Here is a 23,625-nt window from a genome sequence, read left to right as displayed (position 1 = left end):
GTGTGATTCCTAGGCCATAGCAAGGTACTCAGCCACCAAGTGGGGAACTGTGCCACAGCTAATAGCCAATCACCCAGAGAGTCTTGTTCTCTTTCTGGAGCCCCGTTCTGAAGAATCACCTCCCAGACCACTTCTCTTTTTATTAATTCTATTAGGGCCACCTGAGCTAGATAGGCATCTGTGCAAATGCAGGGTTCAGTCTAAGCAAAGAACATGTTAAAATGAAGTTGGCCAGAGGCTGAGGAAAGGGGCTCTGAGCCCAGTGCTCTGGGCAGGCAGAGGGAGTGTCCAGCAAGTGTCTCAGAAACGTGGTAAACCGCCCCTAACTCACCTGTAGTAATACGGGTGTTTCTTCCCATCACTGCCTTCAGAAGTGACGGCACTGACGATGTCCTCGGCGTCGGTACTCACCAGCTTCACAGAGTGCACGGTCAAGTGCTGGTTCAGATTTGCACGGCACTTGGCGGCGTAGGGGCACAAATGGCATTTGTATTTTCTTTCCTCTGGGGGAGAAACCAAAACTGCTCTCAAAAAAGAAAAAAGTTCCAGAGCTCACTTAGAGGAGCCGATGAAGGTCAGCCCAAGTCTCCCTTGGGGGGGCGGGGAGACGAAGGGCACGCCCTAAAGCTGCTCCTAAGGTATCCCTAGCAGTTCGCTCCTGTATCAATACTCAACTCAACGATGAAAAGGGCTCTCTCTAGGCAGTAGGGACAACATTTTGAGGCTGAAGCGTGGGTTTTATGGTGTCCAAACCAAATCCGATTCAAGGTAGGTTATGGAGGCCAAGAGCAACATTGCAGCAATGGCTACATGGCAGCCCAGCCCAGAGCAGTGTGCTATGCTCTGAGCTGTTTCCTCGGAGTTCTCAGATTTATTTTTCTTGGACATCTCATCCTTCATCCCTCATCATGACAAGGTGAGTGCCACAGGGACTAAAAGGACACTGTGTGTGTGTGTGTGTGTGAGTGTGTGAGTGTGCACATGAGTGTGCCCCGTGCGTCATCTCACATCCCTCATCATGACAAGGTGAGTGCCACAGGGACTAAAAGGACACTGTGTGTGTGTGTGTGTGTGAGTGTGTGAGTGTGTGAGTGTGCACATGAGTGTGCCCCGTGCGTCACTCTTGGGCAGGTACCGAGATGAAGAAAGCTAAGGAAATGAACACTGATAAAACCGGAGCCTACGAGGTCCATCATTTTCTCTCAGCTCCAGGCCTGGGACAGCCAAGGAAGGAAAAAAAAAAACTAATGAAATTAAAGGGGAAAAATGACTTGGATAAAATAATTTAATTGGAAATTTTCATTATATAAATAAAATTTAAAAATCTCAATTAATTTGTTAATGGAAATTGGCTCCTAAAGCTAACTAAGGCTTTGGGAGCGCTTCCAGAGTGGTGTCCTGAATACATTTGATTAATCACACGGACTGTAAGGCCGAGGAGCAGCCTGCTGGCCTGCGTACGATCTTACACAGCGAGAACAACCTCACTTTCGGTCCAGATGTGGGGGCTTGGCTTGAAGATACTTGTCTCATTTTCTTCACCAGGAAAAATGTGGCAAAAAGTGCTCCCATTACAGAATATGAGATACCATGACATGTCACGGTGTCTTTCCACCCCTATCTGACAGTGGCAGGCTCAAGGCCGGGCCTAAGTCTCCATCATGGTGTTGAGAGATAGAGACCTGGGTTTCAGCACTAAGGTTCACTTCCTTTGTAAAATGAATGAGGAGTGGTCCCGCTTTCTGTCACCCTCGAAGGTCCAATAACACTGGGATTTCCTCTTCTCAGGAGTAAGAACAACCTGACAAATAGGCCTAATATCTTTATTAAGAGTATTTCCTCATCGGCTTTCCAAATTTCCCTTCTTAACGGATTTATTCAAGTTCTTGTCTCTGCTATTTTCGCAATTTTGCTTAATTATCTATCAGCTAACTTCTATGCTGATGAAATAAAAATCACGAAATGCTTTATTCTCCAATAATTCTCTCTCTGAAGCAGGGTTTCCCTATATAGACCAGGCTGTCTGCACGCCCAGGGATCCATCTGCCTCTGCCTCCCAAGTGTGGGGACAGGCGCTGCCATAGCTGCCTCCAAAACTCCCCAGTGTTGCCCCCAGCCCAGAGTGTCCTGCTTCCCTTTCTTAACCGGGCATCAGGGAGGCCCTGGGGCTGGAGTGCTTTCCCGACTCCTCCGATGGGTGATCAGGTCCTCTCTTTCTCTGTGCCTTTTGTTCTGTGTAGGTATTTAGTGTTCTCATTCTTTTTAGATATCTGATACTTGCATTTTCTCTCTCTTCCCTCTTTAAATTGATCCTAGTTAAGCAGGGAATTTTATTCATCCTCAGTTACTTGGTAACTTGAGATTTCATTTACGATGCTTAAAGAACAAGGCCTTAAAAATCCCACTTCTTAAAAACACATTATCGTTTTCTGTCTAACATATGATGAAAATTTGAACTTAGTGGATTTAAAAAGATAAACAGGTCAAAATTAATCTTGTCCTAATAATAGGCTCTGCTTTTTTTTTCATAATTGTACAAAAAAATCTTACTTTGAACCTTTATGTTTTTCTTTTGGATCAGGGTCTGTACCTCATGTTGAACTCAAACTAGAGATGCTCCTGCCTCAGTCTCTGAGCATGCTTCAGCATGCCTGCTTATATCATACTGATAGCCCTGACATTACAGGCATGCCTGGCTATATCTTACCGGTCTATCATCTGAATGTCTTTAAAGTCTGACTTAATGCCAGGCTTTCTAAACATCTGATTGTCTTTCCTTCGATGCTGGGGACTGAATGCTGGTCTGCCATGTGCTCTACCACTGGCCACACTCCAGTCCTGTCGTCTGCACCTTCTAAATGCTAGCTGACGAGGTCATGTCACCTTTGCTGCCTTCACTTGTTTTTGTTGATTATGCTACTGTTTGTTCTTTCTTTACCTCTTGTTAATTTGCCTGCCCTCCTTGTCCTGACTCTTAGAACCAACCATTTGCTATCCACTGCCACAGGTGAGCCAAGACAGAAACTACCTCTGCACCACGACGTGCTCCCCTACTCCACCGTGCCTGCCACCCTGAGATGAACCGCAGGAGTGTCTCTTAAGATCTCGCACACTTGGACTGTTAACAGTCGTTCTTTACAGGAGTCTGTCTCACACTTAGCACTCACACTTAAATCTAAGTTAAGATTTTCTCTTAATAAAAAGAAGTTGAAACTAAGTAGGTGGGGTTCAGCCCCAGCCTCTGAGCCTTTATGAGGCTATGACTCCATCCTTCACAGAGTTCAAGAGTTGACCTGGAGGTACTTACACACATGTCTTTTCTCGTTAGTTCCTCTGGGAATTCAACGAGTCTTTTCAGTATAGAAAAGCTTTTCCAGGGTCTCATTTACTTGTGCCAGGCAGCTCGGCCTGTAAAGGTCAGAGTCAGCTAACATTCCCCCACTTCCCGTAGTAATTCAGCCTCTTGCTCGCAAAGAGGCCTGGGAGGGCCAGGGGTAGGCTCTGGAGCTGTGGTCCCCACTCACCTGTGTGCAGAGAGAGGTGTCGCGACAATGTCTGCTGTCGGCCAAACACTTTCCCACACACATCGCAGGGAAAGAGCTGGTCATTGAACTTCCAGGACGGTAATCCATTTCCTGCCTCGAGGACTAGCTTCTCTGTCTCTGGGTCAAGAGAAAAGACACTGTGAGGAATACAGGGCACCAGAAATGCACAGCATCTTAGCCAGCCCTGAAGACTTCCTCAGAGGCTCCCCCTAAAAAGGGGCTGAGAACCACTAAGAAGAACCAGCAGCCACCCTCGTCCCCATCAATAAAGGATATCGGTGGGGGCCACAATGGTAAAGGGGTCCACAGCCCAACAGCAGCTGGGTTTTCTGTTGATCCTCTTCCTGGTAAAGCCAATCCACACAGACACACAGATACACACACATGCAGTTTGACAGGACTCTGTTCAGTCTATAGAAGGTACTCGATAAACACTGGAGTGGGTGAGAGCTGCACGTTAACTTTCTAGAAACGTAGAACCTGCCACAAGATGGTAAACAAAGCAATTGAAACCCCAGGTTCCAAAACGAAAACTAAAGGGTCCATGTCTGGAGAAAAAATATTCCGCTGCTCTTTAAAAAGAAAAGTTTTGCTGCCAATTTTTGGGTTGTGCAAAATCTTTAGCCAGGAGCTCACACAGAACTAACTTAGGGATGACGGCCTCACACTGCTCCTAGCGCAAGAGCTTCGACCGGCATCCTACATCTCCTGTGGCAGCTGGGAAACGGGTGCTCCACCAGCAATCCATACACAGTCTTGGATGGAGTAAGCACACTTCAATACATTCTCTTTGTAGCTTAGAAGACTTGTATTTCTCATAGTTGTCAATAGAATTTCCTTTTATTTCCTGACCCGGGCCTCTTCTCAACGAACCACAATAGACTGCACAAACATCTCGTCTGCAGCTGTGTAAGAAGACAGGCGACAGTCAGGGGTGCCCAGGAGAGAAAATGGATACTTCCAAGAGACGGCTCGTCCGTCAGTCTGTCCTTGACCTGACCGAGTTTCTGTGGGCCTTCCCGAAGCACAGCGCTACATTACAGGATGGAGTGCATGTGGGGAAAATTAAATGTCACCAGGAACTTCTGAGATCCAAGCAGAGGACAGCGTCCTGACTGCTGCTCGAAGGACACCGCAGAACCAAGTGCTTGATTTCACACAATTAGGCTAAAACCATTTTCCAGATACAGGTTTCCACCTATATTTGGACAAGTCAGTTGGATCAGCGCGCGTTTGAATGAGGTTTCCCCAGCAGTGTAATATGAGGACAGAAGAAACAAATAACGCAGATTTGGAAGGAGAGCAGGGAGAAGCCGTGGGGAAATTTGCGATAATGTTTGCTGTGCAGTACCTGCCAGCAATCCCACCACTGATAAACGCATTTATTGATTGATCTGTGTTTGTTAAAACGCAGTTCTTGAGGCCTCAGAGAGAAGAAACTAGTTTGTGTCAAGCAGTAATGCTTAAGTCGGGGTGGAAGGGGATGGGGAGGATGGGGAGGTAAAGACGGAGGCCAGTTGGACATCTTAAGACAAGGACCACTCCTGGGTGACTGTCCTCAAGCCACATAGAGATAAGAGATGTATTTCAAGCAGTTCCTTCTAAGTGTGCCATCAACAGCGCTCTCAGGGGGGCGATAATTATAATAATAGGTGGAGGTCAAGACGGTGCAGTGTCTTCTAGTGCACCCACAATACATGAATTCATTGTGTCACAGACCCAGCTCATAGGTAATTAAAAGTGAAGGCATCTCTTAATAATTTTTTGAGTATTAGTCGTGAACTTGAGAAGCTTAAGCATTACAAAGAATTCAGTTCTTCCAGTCTTGGAAAGCCATGGCAACTTTGAGGACCGGGACACATGAGCAGAAAAAGCACCACACTGGGCCGTGAGGCACCCAACATGCCCGAGCCCCAACACCAGCCCTATCTCGGCATGGATCCTAACCCCTTGGTGTCTGAATCTATGTACAGGGACTAAATATCATTCTTATTCTACAGTCAGAATGAATGGGGATTTCTTAGCAATAACATATTGATTAGCACGATTAATTTAATAGCACAACTAATAAGGTCAACAGACAATTCAGAGCAGAAAGTAAAGAGATATGCCTGGTATGGATATGCGTCTGTAAGGCTAATCTTGGTTGTCAATTTGACACTCTTGAAAAGAGGTAGCCTCGATGGGTGAGCTGGCTCCATCGGATTGGCCTGTGGCCATGTCTATGGCCATTTTCTTGATTATTAATTGACATAGGAGGGTTCCCCAACCTGAGAGGTACGATCCCCAGGCAGAAGGGACTGGGCTATACGAGAAGGCTAGCTGAACAGATAGCTAGCCAAGTACGCAGTGTTTGTCCGTGGTCTCTGCTTCAAGCTCCTTCCTTGGTTCCCCTTGATGACGACCTGCAACCTGTAAGTCAAATGAGCCCCCCTCCCCCAAGCTGCTTTGGTCATAGTGTTTATCACAGCAATAGAAAGCAAGTCAGAACAGTGTTTCAAATAAACTTAAGAGATATGCTCTTATGATTCTTTCAGCAGAAATGCTTGCAGTCGCAAGTCAAACTGCAAAGACTTTATAGCCTCCCGAGCGCACCACACCCCAGGTTTACTCTGGTTGAAACAACCGCTCTGGCAGACAGGATTACTGTTAACCCCACAGCCACAGCTGACAACAGTCCTTCCCTTTCCTGCTGCCCTCTCCCACAGCTGGAGGCAATGGCTCTCAGTCATGAGTTAAAAGCGCTGGCCAATGAAAAGGCTTTTGCTTTCCTGATGAAAAGAAGGCTAAGAGTGGGTGTTGGCTTTCTCTCTTTCTCATGCCTTGATGACAGAGGGGACACCTGGGACGGTGGCAGCTATTGTGTGAGGATGAAGCATGAAGATGCAAGCCAGCCCATGCCATTCTTAACCGAAACTCTCTTCCGTGCTCGGCCCCATCCGTCTACAGCATCCCTGAAGGGCCCTCCATCCTCGCTCCCGGCGGTGGCAACGGGGACGCCGGGTGAGCGCATCCCATCCTAATTATCTTTGGTTCTGCTTTAAAAACCCTACAAGCCTTTTCTTAGATTAGTAAGGGAATTTGCTTTAATTTTTTTTCTAACGAAGCATGACATATACCACCAATGGAAAAGTACACATACCAGTAACTGCATCTCAATCAGTCCCAAAGTCTCCAGACAGTTCAAACTATGGGTATTATTTTAAAACTTCTGACTTCCTTCTTTATTCCCACACCCCCTGGTGTTTGTCATTATTTTAAGTAGCTGCGTAGTTACAATCTTTTTCCTTTCTTTTAGAGCAAAACTCTAATCTAATGACAAATTCTTTCTTGCCCAGTCTCATAGGTTTTTTTAATCTCTGGCAAAACATTTTATTTCTTTTCAGTCATTTTGACTCTGATTTCTAGAGTATCCTCAATTGCTCTGTGACTCCTGGCTACTCGGCACAATGCAGTCTGAGGCTTTTCTCTCTAACAGTTCACCTACAGTTTTGGCTTTGAATATCACTTAGGGTTTTCCATGTCCTTAATTAAGGCTTCTGTTCCATTTTGTGTGGTGGATGGGCCGCAGGCTGTCAGCATACCAAGCTCATGTTGTACTCCGAGCTACACTCCCATCTAGGTCTGTGTTTTCAGCGATGCAAATGGATCCACAAGCACAAGCACTTTTGTCTCAGTGCAGCTGTGTCTGTGCAGTGTCTGTGAGAAGTCCCCAGCTATTCCTACACAGTGACGTTCACGACAACGAGGCCTCGTTATGCAAGATGCAGTAGGGCAAACTGTGCTTCTTAAGACCTACTGACACAAAGGGATGTGTCTTACTCATAACCCAACAACTATGTCCCCAAAACTGAACATGAGATAAACCCATTCGGTAGACTGGCACAGGCTATGGATCAAGCTGAGAACCTACAGAGCCTTCATACAAGAGGGCCAAAGATATCACTACTTCCAAGACCTCCCCTGACTCAAGGTGCACTGTCAGTTGCACATGGTCAAGAAGAGTTTCCATGGCAACCATGTCTCCACCCTACCTCGAAACGAAACTTCATTCAAGAGGGAACCTGAATTTTCATCTTAAGTCTCTTTTCTTAGACGAAAGCAAAGCAAGGCCCAGAGAAGTGAGGTGACTTCCCTTGGATGTCTTGTTAGTGGCTGAGCGCATTAGACTCCCCCGTATCTCATGTGAGTTCCTCCAAGCCACAGAAAACCGACTCAAAATTCTACATCACACAAAGGGATTTTTCTCCTCCCTCTGCTCCTTAGCTCTGCACTTAATATTCTTAGTTACAAGCTGGCAACAATTCAGACACTAGGATTTCTTCTACCTCTTTTTTGGCGAGGGTCAGCCTAGGATGTCCCAGGCACAGAGGCTGAGAGGCTACAGTAAGCTATAAATCATCACCAAGGAGGGTCAACAGGACAGTCAGATGGGTGCACCCTAAAAGTCAAGCCTTCCCTTTGACGCCAACTAAGTCATACTGAAGAATCCCTTGGGCGTTTGGTTGCTATGCAGAGAGACTGTGGTAATAAACATATTTAAGGCATCGCTCTCAAAACAAGGGGGATAAAGAGGAGGATCCGAGTTTGCCTCATTAAGGTCTTTGGCTTTTGGTCTGGAGCATGACATGGTTTTGCTGGTGTGTCTCCCTGGGGGAGAAAAGCTACGTTCCTGGATGGAATGTTCCTCCCCAACACCACCACTCCACCTGATTTAGGCGAGAGAAACGCTGAGTAGGGGCTGTATCTGGGTAAAATTAGACAGCATGAGCTCAATCCATAAATAACTGTTCACTTTAGCCAGAGCCTGGCTGATTCATCCCCGGAGACCAGGGTCTGGGGCCACCTGCGTTTTCCATCCCAACATATGGAGTCTCGATTAGTTCAGCTGAAAAGTTCTGAGACATAATTCAAAAGTGGAATTCTGGGTTTCTCTGGTCTCCTGGGTAGATGGAAACCAATGAGTCAGACTGTATTCCAGGAAGACCATGGCACTTTCTGGTTAGGCCTGATCTGCCTGGCTCTCTCCTCCAGCCTCTGCTTAAATCAAGCTCCCACGTGCTGCCAAGGAAGTTGCCAGTCTGCAGGGAATATGCCTTTTGGGGCTGATGATCATCAGGCAAGTGCTCAAAGGTCTTCTATAAACTGGAAATAATCTGTAAGGTTCCTTTCATTTTAGGACAACCATTCCTGCCCTTTTAGCTCAGAGGACTGTGCTTGGAGCCTCGGAACTGTGCTAGGGCACAAAGCAAGTCTAGCTGGCATGCACAGCTGTGCCGCTATGTCATGAACCACTGGTGGCCCTGAGCAAGACCTCACAGCTGTTGCTCCTGGCTGCCCATAACAGCCTTACTAGACTCCCTATGACTCACTCACTGTGGGTCTCCACGTGATCAATTTCTCCCGTAAGACCATTTCAAACACTCTTTCAAAGTAGTATTTATCTATCTGCTGGTCAAATCACCCATTCAACAAACTGTTAAATTGGCAGAATTTAGTCAAGGCCTGTCAACCTGTAGCCAACGACAGGCAATGGGTGTGGAGTCTAAGGCATGGCACTGTTCCCTGCCTTGGTCTTCTCTGGGCTTTTGGAGAACATAAATGCTGAACGAGCTTCACAAAACAAAGCTTTGTTTCAATAGCGCTGAAGGATAAATGTATGAAAGGTTGAAACCCAGCAAGCAAACCTCCAACGCTGCCTGGGACATTTAATCATGTCGGGAGGAAGCACTATGAAACAGAAAGTAGAGGGCCCGCCCACCTTCAAATCTAGCTCCTTTAACTGCGATGACTCTAGAGGCAATATTGAGCATTGATTCTAAGACATCTCACACCCAAGTGTATCCAGAACACTATAAGTGATTAAGAAGGGTCCAACAGGCCTAACCATCGTGCCTCAAACCTTGGTTCAAGCAGGAATCTTACCACTTGATTCGGTGTTCAGTTCATGTACACACAGGTTGAGAGAACCCAAATGATTGATGGCTTGGGGTGCAGAGGCCTCCTTGAACTATGGCCTCATTTGAGCTCCCGCATGCTGTAAGAAGCCAATGTCAAAGTCCCCTAGGAACGAGGGCTTGAGCACTTGAGTCTTAGCAAACTGATGTTTGAAGATCAACCCAGAAAAGTGGGGTGCTGTGGTGTTTCTTTTCTTGTCTCACCTGTAGCTCAGGCTTGCTGGAACTCACTGTGTAGCTCAAAGTGACCGCAAATGTCTGTCAATACCCTAGCCTCAGTTTCCTAAATGCTGGGATTATGGACGTGAGCCACCAAACCTAGTTTGGATGGGACTGGTTACTTAGTGCTGAGCCAATAGTTAGCTTCATAAATGCTGACTGACTACTAGCTGTTAAATTGGGGAAGAAGTATGTGTCCTCTAGACCTGTCCTCTACACAGTCACTTCTAAGATGGGAGAAAACTCAACTTCTGAATCCTCTGTTAGACAATGCTGGGGACCAGGAGCTCCGTATTACAAGAAAGCCGAGTCACGTGGGGCTTGACCACTGCATGGGGAACTTCTCTAGATGTCTAGACAGAGTCACTGTCAGAAGCTAGGCCAACTGATGCCCGCTGCTTCTATAGAACTTAACTTTGAAAAAAAAATCCATGAAAGAAAATGTTGATATTGATTCTTTATTTTCTTCTACTTAACAGTCCTCAATAAATGGTCAATGAATAAACAAGCCAGTCACATCACCGCATTCTTGTCTGTTGTCTTACGCAGAAAGCTAATTGTACATTGCAGCATGGAGTGTATATCATCTTCATAATGACGGTGGCAGGCCGCACCGACAGGACTTTGGGTATTGTTACTCTTCATAAGATTGTGGGAAGATTTAAATTCTCAGCAAATGCTCCAGCCTGTCCCAACATTGAGAATGTTCAAATCTTGGATGGGAAACCACCAAGCCCAGAAGCTGTGTCATTTCTTTTTTTTAAAGGGAGTTGGGGATGGGAGTGGGAGGTCTGGCAGACACTAATAAAATTTAGTACTTACGAGAATCTCCTGCCCCTTTTCAAAGAGTGGCAGTTTCCTAGCTACAGACATACCCTTTCTGACCAACTGTGCCTGCTCTCAGAGGCTAGTGTAGACCCCAGTTCTGCCTGAGGATGGTGGAAGTTCTTGAGAGAGTGTCTTTGATGCCCACACTACCCATAATCCTCTGAGACAGTCAAATAAAAAGGCTTTGCCTTTGACCCAGGCCATCTCCCTTGGATGCCAGCAGGTGGAGCAGCGTCCTTCATCCATGAAGATGAAAACTCCTGATAAGGGGGAAGAATATAACACCAGAAGAAGACTCAACATGTCCACCATCTGTCTGACTTCATCAGACAAAACAGATCCAAGTCCAGTGAGCCTCTGGAGCTGAGCTGAACACGGTTCTAACAACGGCTCCAGTTGGCAGCTGATTTTCATGATGTCAATCAACACCAGGGTTTATTACCAGTGCACCAAGGAGACAATGCACGGCCGAAACAATGACTTACATTTATGGAGGAGTCATCGCTGTTCTAGCCCCATGCGATGTTTTCCACACTGCGTTGAACCTTACAAAGCACTGTGCCCAAGACATTAGTGTTAGACCTACCATTTGAAAGGAAAAGTGCCAGCTGGCTAGGGGTGGCGGAGTTGAAGGTCGCCTAGCTAGGGAGTGGCTGCCCCTCTCCCTCAGAAGCCCATTCACTGCATTATACTCTAAAACCAAAGAGAACTCTAACAATTTCAGTTTACTGCACCAGAGAACTCTGCTACAGCAATCTAATTTAGTTCCACTTTAAAGTTCCCTGTGAGCAATAACCAAGGCTTCTAACCAAGTGCCTCATGCCTGCAATGCCGGGACTAGCAAGACTAAGGCAGAAGGCACGCCATGAGTTCAAGACCAGCCCGGGCTACAGAGTGAGACCCTATCTGAAAAACAAAAAAAACAAACAAATAAAAAAAAAGAAGAATAAAGGAAGAGAGGAAGGGTTGGGGAGGAAGAGCCGTTGCCAAGGCCTCTGTGATATCATTATTTAAGAAGGTATTACTGGAGCCACACGAACGCTTCCCTTAGGACCAGCCTGGAGAGAGTGAAGAACTCTTCCTATGTGTTCTCTGTCTGACCTTGTGTTATCTGCAGTCTCTCCAGCTGTGACCAACATCTCTCATCAGATGTGTGTTATATGCTATAGTTCGGATTTGTAAATGGCCCCATGGGTTAAGGGCCTGGTCCCCAGCTTGCCAGTATGGGGAGGTGATGAAATGGTTGAGGTGGGGCCCACCGGGAAGTCTGCACATCACTGGAGGTGTGCCCCTGAAAGGGACAGATAGTCTCTGGCTTCCAGGCCTTCTGGTCTGTGGCTTTGCACTGCCCTCACCTCCAAGTGTAAGGTACCTTCCCCTCATTAGAGGTGTAAATAAGGGTCTGTTGGGTCACAGATCAGTGGGTAAAGGCACTTGCTGCCAGGCTTGATTACAGAAGTTCAACCCTAACCCTAACCCTAACCCTAACCCTAACCCTAACCCTAACCCTAACCCCAACCCCAACCCCAACCCCAACCCCAACCCCAACCCCAACCCCAACCCCAACCCCAACCCCAACCCTAACCCTAACCCTAACCCCACGTGGTAAGAGAGAACAACTCCCAAAAGCTGCTCACTGACCACCACACATGCACCACGGCACATGTGTGAATTCGCAAGCATTAATAAGTCAATGTTGCAAAAAATTAAAACAAAAGATTCTGACCTAAGCTCTTGGAATACCGAGGCAGGAGGATAGCTGTGAGGTCTGGACCAGTTCGACTGGCAATATGACGTCTAGGTGAGCTTAGGCTACAGTGACAGCTTGCCTTAACACTCGTCCCACACCCTGCCCCAAATTCCGAGCACCGATTCTGCAGATTTTAGCGAAATCTGGTCCACTTGGATCTGCCTGAGAGTGAGACACGACACTGGCTATTTTTTAAAACTCTTCCCAGAGAGGGAAAGTCAGACATAGCCAAACAAACTCGAGCCTGCCGCAACTGCAGTGAGTATTGGGAAAACTCCAACTGTTTTCTTCCATGGTTTACTAAGACATTTGGGAAGACAGAAGAACATCCTGAGAGAACGCATTATCATCATCTACGGGGGAATTTCTCCTCCGTTCCTCGCTGATTGTGGAACTATAAGCAAAATACAGATTAAATGAATAAATGAGGGAATAAATGAAAAGCAAAACAACCACTGTTAAAAACAATGAAGGTTTTTGGGCTAGGAATGTAGTCGGTGGTGGAGCACCTGGATAGCAAATGGGTTTGAGCTCCAGCATAGCAAAATACAAACACACTAATGAGGTATTATACAATCTGAAAATTGTGGCTTTATAAAATATATCATATATTAGTAAGTTTTTAATGCTATTTGCTCTCAAAATTATATGCCCTGCTAAGCACACCACCTACGTTCAACTCTGTTCTGTGATTCATGTCACAGTCATTTAAAATATTACTGAAGTGAGCCTGCAGGGGTCAAGTAGGTCTCCTCACTGAGGTTAGAATCCACTGGAATTCTCAATTATTTTTGTCTTCTTTTCTTAGTGACAACCCTTGATCCTACCAACGGCTCCTTCAAAGGCTTTCAAATACCACCAAGGCCTTACCCGCTCCAGACGCTGGAATTCCTGTGTGGTCTAACCTGCCGCCTTTACTTCTGAAGTGATAGAAACTACCCCCATCTGATTGTTTTCACCTGACCTTGGGTTTTGGCACCTGCAACACTCCTCCTAGTTTACGGGAGATTTCACATTCAAAGGCAGACTGTGCACAATGGGTGGACAGTGTCTGGGAATAGCCTCTACAGACCCACGGACAAATCTATCTCTGCATCACTACGAACCTCTCTTTCCCAGTTCGGAAGGCTGTGTGAAAAGCAAGCTCAGAGGACTGACACCTCTGAACCTCAAGATGGGGCTTCTCTCATAGCCCTGGAAGTTGCTCTGTAGACCAGGCTGACCTCAAATACAGAGATCAGCCTGCCTCTGCCTCCTGAGTGCTGGGACTGAAGCCTTACACCAACCCCCCACCCCTGCCTGAGCCTTCTCTTTATCCAAGGAATATTTATTGTGCTTTTTGTTCTAAAATTAGTCTTTTTTTTTTTTTTGAAAAATACTATACAACAAAGATCAGCACTTTCAACACTAAAAACCTAACCAACATTTTAAAATCTTGAGACTCTGAGATCTTGTTTATTTAATTAAACAGATTGTTTACACGTGGTGGGAATTTCTGTTAGCTGGCTTATTTCACTACTCCCCAGATGGGGAGTCGCAGACACAGGGCTGAGGAATTCTGCTTGTCTTTGTTCCTTTGGCCAGAGACTGGTGAGGTAACAAAATGGATGCTCCAGCTCTGGGGGTGGGAAGCACGCGTGGCCCATCCCACTACCTGACTACTCCCAAGACCCCTCCTTTAATCCTCAGCGTGGGAGGAAGGGGGAGGACACACCGCGTACAGCACAGTGCACTGCTAGGCAGGCAGTGAGGAAAGACGCTGCCGGCAGTTTCTAATGAAAGCGGACCTAATGAGGGGCCACACTAATAACCTCTTACCAGAATAGTAACCTGTATCATTTATGTCTGTTATCTGTTTATCTGCTTTGTTACACTTTTACACTTTTGTTTCTTTTGTGATCGAGTGTGGGCTCGTGAGTGCCACACCATGCTTGTGGAAGTCAGGTGGCTTCTCCCCCATCACGTGGTTCCCAGGGTCTGAGCTCAGGACGCCAGGCTTGGCGGGGGCACCTTTACCCACACTCGGGCATCTCGCTGCCTCCCCATACGTTTTCTGTCATGAGGGGAGAGTTGTGGTGTAGGTGGAGGTGAAACGGGACAAACAGTTAAGACTTTATTTCCTTCTGGACCCACACTAAAGCAAAGAGTTTTATCTACATAACAGCCCAGAAAGACTGGCTTGTCATTGCCTTCACCCTATAGATGAGAAAAATCACAGCTCAGGAGGATGAAGAAGTTGGCTTGCTCGCCCCCTCCCCGGAAAGACAGAGAGGAGGGGTTTGAAACTGGGATGCTCCGCGAGGAAAAATGCGCATGCGCGTTTTGCAGCTTCTGTACCTGGGTGCTGCTCCTCCAGGAAAAGACCTCCATTGCCTCTGTCAAGTGGAAACGCCTGCTGGCTGCTGGCCTGGAGAATTCTAGCCTGTGACCTTACTTGGACCTGGCGCTAAAAAGGTCGGTGCCACGTGCTGACTTTCTTTCCTAAGGTGGCAAGTGGCGGCATTCCGTGGCCTTGACTGAAAACACAACTACGGGAGGCGGAGGCGTGGACATTCTGTGACGGGAACCCTGTTGAGGAGCGGCGCGCACTTGGAACAGGAGCTCTGGTGTAGATGCAACTGTACTCTAAACGCATACCCTATGAGCAAGGAGTTTTCAAGGAGAGTAGAGACGACTGTTAGGCTCTGACATGACCGATACAAACGAATGGAAAGACAGAGCCATTTCTTCTTAGTCATTTCGGGATCGGCAAGAGTGACAAGTAGATTTTCCGTTCACGTAACAGAAGTGTAAACACCCTAGGACTTTTATTTAAAGAACTTGTAATTTTCATCTTAAAATGAATAAAACAGTTATTTTCTATTTTTAGTTTTAGGCTCTGATATGGTAAATAATAAAATGTATTACTCACATAAATAAAACTTCTTAGAATTTCTTAATATTTCTTTTTTATTGAGCTATACATTTTTCTTCACTTCCCTTCCTTCCTCCCCTTCCCCTTCTACCCTCTCCTGTGACCCCCAAGCTCAGGAAATCTTGTCTTTTTCTCCTTCCTATGTAGATCCATGTATGTTTCTCTTAGGGTCTTTTTTGTTGTCTAGGTTGTCTGGGGTTGTGGATTGTAGGCTGGTTTTTTCCTTTGCTTTATATCTAGAAGCCACTTATGAGTGAGTACATTTGTATTTGTCTTTCTGGGTCTGGGTTATCTCGCTAAATATGTTTTTTTCTAGATGCCTATGACATTTTTAATTAAATAGATAATCTATGTTTCAAGTCCACAGCAGCTAAGCAAAAGGAGAAGCATGTATCTTTTTTTTAAAAGCTTCATCTTCCAATTTCAATTCTTAAACTGAAAAGGAAACCAAATAAAATGACAAAAAAAATTTTGATGTAGTTGAGTGTGATAGTTAATGCCTGTAACCAGAGCATGTGGGAGGTGGGGCTGGAGGACTGTGAGTTCAAGGCCAGGCTCTGCTACTCTACACACAAAAAATCCAGTGAAATCAGTAGTTTGTCTACCAAGCAAGATATCAGAAATATCAAATAATAAATTGGAAATCTGAAAGGACTTCTCTCTGTGAGGGAAGCACAATGACTACTTTTTGACAGTCTCATGTAGCCTGCCATGCTCTTGACCTTGTCATGTATCAGATGAGGGGACCGGTTGTAGAATATTACTTTAACTATGTAGAGGTGTGTTGTATTTGCTTATGCTGCATTTGTTTAACTATGTTGCTGTCTCACCTTGCCTGCCTAAGGCATCTGATTGGTCTAGTAGAAAGCTGAGTGACCAATAGCTAGGCAGAGGAGGGATAGGTGGGGCTGGCAGCCAGGGAGAATAAGGAGGAGGAATCTAGGATGAGGGAGAAAGAGATGGAGATGCCAGGAGCCAGCCAGGCAGCTGGCAGCCAGTGAGCCACAGAGGAAGCAGGAAAGCAGGACATGCAGAATGAAAAAAAGGTAAAAAGTCCTGAGACAAAACTCAGATAAAGAGAAACAGGTTAAGTAAAAAAAAAAAAAAAAAAAAAAAAAAAAAAAAAAAAAAAAAAAAAAAAAAAAAAAGAGCTAACAGTGGTGGTTTGAAGGAAAATGGCCACCAAAGGGAGTGGCACTATTAGGAGGTGTGGCCTTGCTGGAGGAAGTGCGTCGCTGGGGGGGCGGGCTTTGAGGCCTCTTTTCTCAAGCTTCACTCAGTGTGACAGTCAGTGGACTTCCTGCTGCCTCCTGGTGAAGACGTGGCCAGCACCACGTCTGCCTGCAGGTTGTCATGCCCCTCACCGTCACAATAATGGACTGGGCCTCTGGAACTGTAGCAAGCCACACCGATTAAATGTTTACTTTTTAAGTTCCTGTGGTCATGGTATCTCTTCAAAGCCATAAGATACTAGCCAAAAACTAAGGCTGAACATTCATAAGCAACAAGTCTCTGTGTCATGATTTGGGGGCTAGCAGTCCGAGAAAGCCTGCTACAGACACCTTTGAATTTCTGACCCTCCTGCCTCCCCCTCTAGAGTACTGGATTTAAACCATATGCCTGGTGTGTGGTGCCCCTGGGGACTGAGATCAGGACTGGATGCATGCTAGGCAAAAACTCTATCAACTGGGCTATGTCCCCAGCCCTACCAAAGCAATACATTCTAGTTATGTGCTCTGTTTATAATTCCTTTCTTACATATTTTAACTGCTTGTCTTTGGAAATTTCTTTTCCTATCCTCTCCTTTTATGTTCATCATAGAAAACAAGAAAGACTTGTGATTTAATTAAAATTTCTCTAGTTACAGGCAAGACAGAAAAGAAGCATTGATGTGTGATATGTAAATTAATGCAAATAACTTTCCCACAGATGAGTTAGGGTGGTTAACTCTCAAAGGTGAGGGATGTGGGATTCCTCTCTGTATGCTGTGAATACCACTGGTTAATAAAAAAGCTGCTTTGGGCCTATTGCAGCACAGAATAGGACAAGGCAGGAATTCCAAGCAGATAGAGGAGGAGCCACCACAGGAGATGTCGGACAGAACCTTACCTGTAGGCTACAATCATGTGGCGATACACAGATGAAAAGAAATGGTTCAATTTAAGATATAAGAGCTAGTCAATAAGAAGCATGAGCTAATAGGCAAGCAGTATTGTAATAATACAGTTTTTGTGTGATTATTCAGGTCTGGGTTTGGGAAATGAACAAGTAGTCTCCAACTACAGGTGAAAACTCTCTACCTCTGAGAGCCAAGGTCAGCATCCTTTGGAGACCATCGCAATGGAACCTCTACCTCGTTCTCTATTGACTAGGGAGCACTTGGGGGAACATATATTATTCTCTAGTTGGTAGACAAAGCTGACTGCCCGACCCAAGTTGCATGGTTAAATCTGGACTGGGCTGGAACACCCCATCCCCATGCCCTGCTTCCCCAGATGCTGAGTTCAGATTAATCATACTACATACCAAGAGCTTTGCATAACGAATGTCTTCAAACTGTTCCCAGTACTATGAGCATTGCAATAACAGGGAAACAGATATCACTGTGAGAATGGTTTCCAGTTGGGCATGTGCACATTTGTAATCTTTATGGTGCACAAAGATTTTTTGCATTTAATATTAATATAGGAACTTACAAATACTTCTGGAGTCAGGTCACTGTCATATTCTCATTTCAAAAGTGTATGGCTACTTTTTGCAGATGAATTTGCCTCTAGGTACTGTTGGTGTCTCCTGGGTTGAAAATGTGGCCACATCCTGATCTTAAAGGAGACAATGTCAAGTAGAAGTCCTAGAGATATCCCATCTATGCTTCATATGTCAACACCAATCAGGCCAGTGGAAAAGATTTGACTCTTCAATATCCAGAGGTGTGTATGTATGTGCTCATGTGTGTGTGTGCATGTATGGGTGTGTGTGCATGTGGGTGTGTGTTCATGTGTGTGTGCATGTGGGTGTATGTGCATGTGTGTGTGCATGTACGGGTGTGTTCATGTGTGTGTGCATGTGTGTGTGCGCATGTGGGTATATGTGCATGTGGGTGTGTTCATGTGTGTATGTGCATGTGTGTGTGTGCATGTATGGGTGTAGAACAGAGGACAAAGTCATATGTCTTCCTTAATCACACTGAAACCTATTTTAAACACTATTCTTATTTTGGTTCTACGCACCCCTCCCCCATCTTATGTGTTGTGACAACAGACTGTCCAGACTGGATTGGCTCGCAAACTCTGGATCTCTCCCTGTCTGCTCTGGGGATGGGAATTCAGATGCCCACACTGGCACAGCAGCCACTTCCACTTGAGCTATCTGCCCAGTCCCCATCCACAGAGCTGCTGAAGCAACCTGCAGCACCCATAGTCAAACAGAACATGGAATAATTGAGATCCCAAACACTGGCCCTTTTTCTTTTCCTTCCTTCCTTCCTTCCTTCCTTCCTTCCTTCCTTCCTTCCTTCCTTCCTTCCTTCCTTCCTTCCTCTCTCTCTCTCTCTCTCTCTCTCTCTCTCTCTCTCTCTTTCTTTCTTTCTTTCTTTCTTTCTTTCTTGGTTTTTCGAGACAGGGTTTCTCTGTGTAGCAAGGGGATCCCAAGTTCAAGTTCTGCCTGGGCTACACAGAGAGTTCAAGGTCAATGGGAATATGTAGTGACCTAGTCTCAAAGCAAAAGGTTAAAAGAGGGCTGGAAAAATAACTCAGTATAGAGTGTGCCTAGCATGCATTAGACTGAAGAGTTAAACAAAAGGATGGATCATCGACTCTGACTCATACAGTTAATGCTCATGTCTGCACTGGAGATCAAATGGCCTATCAGATGCAACATTTAGCTCCAAATGCACAGATCACTATGCTGGTTCTCAGCACTGTTCCTGTTGAAAGACTACAAGTGTCCCCAAATTCTTTAAGCTGGGAAGGACACACCATTAATTCCACATGGCCCAGGTTAGTTATTTTTGTTAATTTGAATTGGAATTGCCAATTTGTCAGTCTGGGAAGAGGAATGTCAACTGAAGAACTGGCCTGTTGCCAAATCTGTGGGACATTTTCTAGATGTGAGAGGGTCCAGCCACTGTGGGTGATGCCACCCGTAGGAGGTGGTCCTGGGTAGTGAACGGAAGGAAGCTGGAGACAGCAAGTGAGCAGCACTCTTTCGTGGTCTTTTCTTCAGCTCCTGCTCTGTTAGGTCCTACACCGACTTGCTTCAGCAATAAACTGCTGGGGAATAATCTTTCTGTACACTGTGAAGATTTGCCACTCAGATTGGTTTAATAAAAAGCTGACTGGCCAGTAGTAGGCAGGAATTACAGGTGGGACAACCAAACTAGGAGAAGGCCGGAGTCAGAGAAGATACCAGCCAGCTGCCAGGGAAGCGGGACATGCAGAAAATCAGGTAACAAGTCATGAGTCACGTGACAGAGCATAGATAAGAAATCTAGGTTGATTTAAATGTAAGGATTAGGCAGTGACAATCCTGAACTATTGGCCCAGCATTTATAATTTATATTAAGTCTCTGAGTCAGTTATTTGGAAACAGGCGGCCGGGACAGGAAAACTTCACCTGCAATAAACTGTGACCTGGGAGTTGTAATATGAAATTAGCCCTTTCCTCCCCCAAGGTGGTTTTGGCCAATGTTTTATCACAGACACAGAGAAGCAATGGAGGACACACAGGTATTATTTATCATTTGCTACTTAGGGAAGAGAATGACTTCATTTCTCTAATTCCATTATAAACTTGAAAAGAGGCTCTACACTTTCAAGTGGAGGCCGACTTTAGGAGTGTTCCCCACACAGACAAGGGCTAATGCAGGTATGTTTTCACTTGTGCATGCACGGACCTCTCTGATAGGGTCCAGGAAGTAGGGACGCATGCACAGACATCTCTGATAGGCGCACAGGAAGCTGGGATGCATGAGGCAGACATGAAGACATAAAGCTAGGAAGCAAGGCTCAGTCAACAACTCCTGCTGGAGGAAAAACCTTGTCTGGTAATTCCCAAACTCAATTTCTCACTAACTTTGAAAATTTGTTGGCCCCATTTACTTTGACACACAGGCAGAAAACAGGACAAAGGCGAAACACACTGAGCTATGACGTACCAAGCACCGAGACGCACTAGGCCCCCCTAAAGGCCTGTGTGTCGGAGGCATGATGTCCATCTCATACACACTGAGCCCCACAATGGACAACAAGGGTGTCTTCCCTGGGGTCCTGTCAAATCAGAGGCAAAGCTAGGGGCACTGATTTCAAGACTGTGGTTCTGAGCTGCCTAATTCTCGGACCACAACTGCTAACGATGTGGAATTTAATATCCCAAAGAAAATACTAGGGGTCCTCAAGGGTTCTTTATGAACAAACTGTATCACAGTCAAAGCAGGATCTATGCCACGCAGCACTGGAGAAAGTCTGCAGACCGAGAAACGGTGCAAGCATGAACTTGCTCTTAAATTTGGTGCCTTTAGGTAGAATTCTGTTGGAAAGCTTCTGCTGATCTTTCTTTGGGCTCTTGCTATTGCTCTTACATAACAACAGGTAGAGGACTAACTTCCTATGAGCAACAGCTGTTATTTTCTGTTGAAAAATAATGTTGGCAGAGTCAGTCGGATATCTGAGATTGAGGCCAGCCTGGTCTACAGAGCAATTTCCAGGACAGCCAGGGCTACACAGAGAAACCTTGTCTTGAAAAATCAAGCAATGAAACAAACAAATAAATAAAAACAAAAAGAAAAACCCCAGGAACCATTATAATAGGTCACATGGTTCCTCCTCATTGATTTTGAGGTTAAATGGCTGCAGACTCATCTCACTGAATTTCATGTCCTGAATACCAAATAGGCATTGAGAAATTGTGGGAAAGCTGGGGTGGGATTTTAAGACCTAACCCTGACTAGAGGAAGTTCTGACAACCTCTCCCTCTCTCAAGTTGTTAGAGGACACTGTGTTAATTTTGGACCTGCTTTGAAAAACTCTTTGAGAAATTTCTTGAGAAGAAATCCAAGACAAGGTTTGTGGACTGAGGCATGGCTACCCCATGAAGCTCATAACCACACCGAGCATGCTGATACATCTGTAGAAAACAGCCTGTCCCAGTTATCCTGTGTGGTTTGCAGGTTCACAGTGGTGAAAATAAGAAAGAAGACAGTTCAGGAGTAAAACCATCTTATGTCATCAGTGATTGTCTCCTCTGCATGGTGCGTATGTGGGTCTTCCACTTTAAAGATTGTCTAAACCTAATCAGGCTGCTCCTGGAGAGGAGGGGGCAGATTTTTGGGCAAGGTGGGTGTCTGCTACATGGCGCTAAAGTCTTAAATACCAAATGCTAGTTTTTTGTTGCTAAAAAAAAAAATCACCATGACCAAGGCAACTTACACAGAGAGAAATTGTTTGGGCTTATGGCAATGGGGACAGGGTGCTGAGAGCATTTGCTCTTTATTATAAGCACAAGACAGAGAGAGAAAACTGGAAGTGGCTTGACCATGAGGCTCAACACTCATCTCCAGCAACATTCCTTCCAGCAAGGCTGCACCTCCTCAACCTCCCCAAACAACTGGAGACCAGGTGTTATATGTGAGCCTATGGGGGACATTCTCATCCAAGCCACAACACACCATAGGAACTGAGACTGTGACTACCATTTGTACATCTCCAAAATTGCATTTTTATCCCCTAGGAAGTTTTAATGTCCTTACTAAGGAGTAAAGGGAGGACAATCTTGGCTGGAGGGGTGGGTCAGTGGGTAATGGTGCTTGCTGTCAAGCCCGACAACCTGAGTTTGTCCCTGGGATCACTGGGCCAGAAATTCCTGGCATTTGGTCAGAAACAGACAAATATGAGGCCAGTCACTTGAAGTTGTTAAAGCAGCTGTAGGGTCACCATTTGCCTTGTGTTCCTTTTGTCCACCTATGTGGTTCTGAGGCAGGGAACAAGTCAAAGGTTTGGGAGCCAGCACAAACCCCTACCCAGTGCAATTCTGCATCAGCTTCAATTCAAATCAGATCTGTAGCTTTGGTGCTGTACTGGGGATTGGGATGGGAATAGCAGCTACCCACACAAAATTAATTCAAAGCAACAACAACAACTTGAGACTCGAAAACCCAAATGAAATCAAGAGGCATCCACTGGCCCAGTAAGTTGATGCTCAACTGAGCTGATATGAAACGCACCAGCCGGGGCCTGCATCACCCCACAATAGTATCGATGGTGCTTGATACAGCTCACTACGGCGGGCACTGCTGGCGTACATCCCGAGCTATCTCACCGAGCAGCACAATCCCGCAGCAGCAGGATCCTCAGTAGCAATGTATGCACTTGGGTGTCCAGGCAGAGTCTGCTGCTCAGGTTAAGCTAACAGTGAAATAACAGGCCAGTGCAGACACTGTTGCAGCCCCTGAACTCTACCCTGGCCTAAGACCAGCTGGACCTGCTAATCAGGCTTGAGCTCCTGACCTTGAATTAACCCAAACAAGCTATTTCCACTTGAGGCCGTGCTAGAGGCCCTCGAACACCCAGGCAGTTCTTTTTTTGTAAAGGAGCCCTTGAGTGTCCACTGAGCCCATGGCTGTGACATGTTTGCCAGCATCTTTAAGAGCCAGTAGTGGCCAAGTGACCAAGCTCTGGGCAACTGAACTGCTGGAAGCGTTACGTGCGATGTCTATGTTCACCGTTCTTAAAGTGGGTCAGGACACACCGAAAAACAAAAGTTCATTTAAATTCAAGCCCATACGGAATGACGAATCTGAGGTGTTCTTGCAGTGACCCCTCCGCGCTGCACCATGTGATGTCACCGCAGCAACGCAACACCGTTCACACTTCCCCCCGTAAGTGATGTCACACCATGAAATGCCAAGGAACGCTGCCTGCAGCACCGCAGCTGCCCTGGGTACAAACTTCCCTGTTCTTATAGAAACTGTGCTTTAATTCCACAAAACAAAGACTTGTAGTATTTCCGTGGATCATTCCTCAGTACATAAATATGAAATTAGCGTACCACGGTCCTGCACTGTTATTAAACAAGCAAGCACACCCACCTCGTTAGGACGCACGTTTGCTTTCATCCTTACATGGGAAAATTATATCTGTACCAGTGAGTTGTTTTAAGATAATTTTTTCATGATTATTATCAGTGAACACTTGATTTATTTGTACTCATATACTAGAGGTCAAGTAAAAATTCCTCCGGCGAAAGGTACTCTGAGTGGAAAAGTTTAAGAAGCCCTGCTCCGAGCCATGCCCTTAAAAGGAAGGTTATGCCCTCACTGCTTTCCCCTTTGATGTTACTGTGATGTCGGGAGCTGGGGCAGCCACAGCACACTGTGAAGAGAAGCCGTAGATCACAGGCGGCGGAGCAATACGAGGC

The 23,625-nt window shown here is 45.8% G+C and overlaps 1 protein-coding gene across 8 annotated transcripts in view; it reads right to left on the bottom strand.

Annotated features, from left to right (window-relative positions):
- Positions 1 to 23,625, bottom strand: part of Znf827 (zinc finger protein 827) — a 183,397-nt gene that overhangs the window by 14,916 nt on the left and 144,856 nt on the right. For all 8 annotated transcript variants that reach the window (XM_050161498.1, XM_050161496.1, XM_050161497.1 and 5 more), the window contains exons 9-10: positions 3,525 to 3,662; positions 332 to 503 (exon numbers count right to left, since the gene is read on the bottom strand). In XM_050161498.1, coding sequence (XP_050017455.1) covers positions 332 to 503; positions 3,525 to 3,662 — 310 coding nt within the window. The remainder of the gene's footprint in view (positions 1 to 331; positions 504 to 3,524; positions 3,663 to 23,625) is intronic.

Source organism: Alexandromys fortis, unplaced genomic scaffold, assembly GCF_014885135.2.
Source record: "Alexandromys fortis isolate MF-2015 unplaced genomic scaffold, M_Fortis_MF-2015_v1.1 scaffold_127, whole genome shotgun sequence".
Classification (NCBI taxonomy): domain Eukaryota; kingdom Metazoa; phylum Chordata; class Mammalia; order Rodentia; family Cricetidae; genus Alexandromys; species Alexandromys fortis.
Note: the sequence above shows the minus strand (reverse complement) of the source record. Positions and strands in the feature narration are given on the sequence as shown.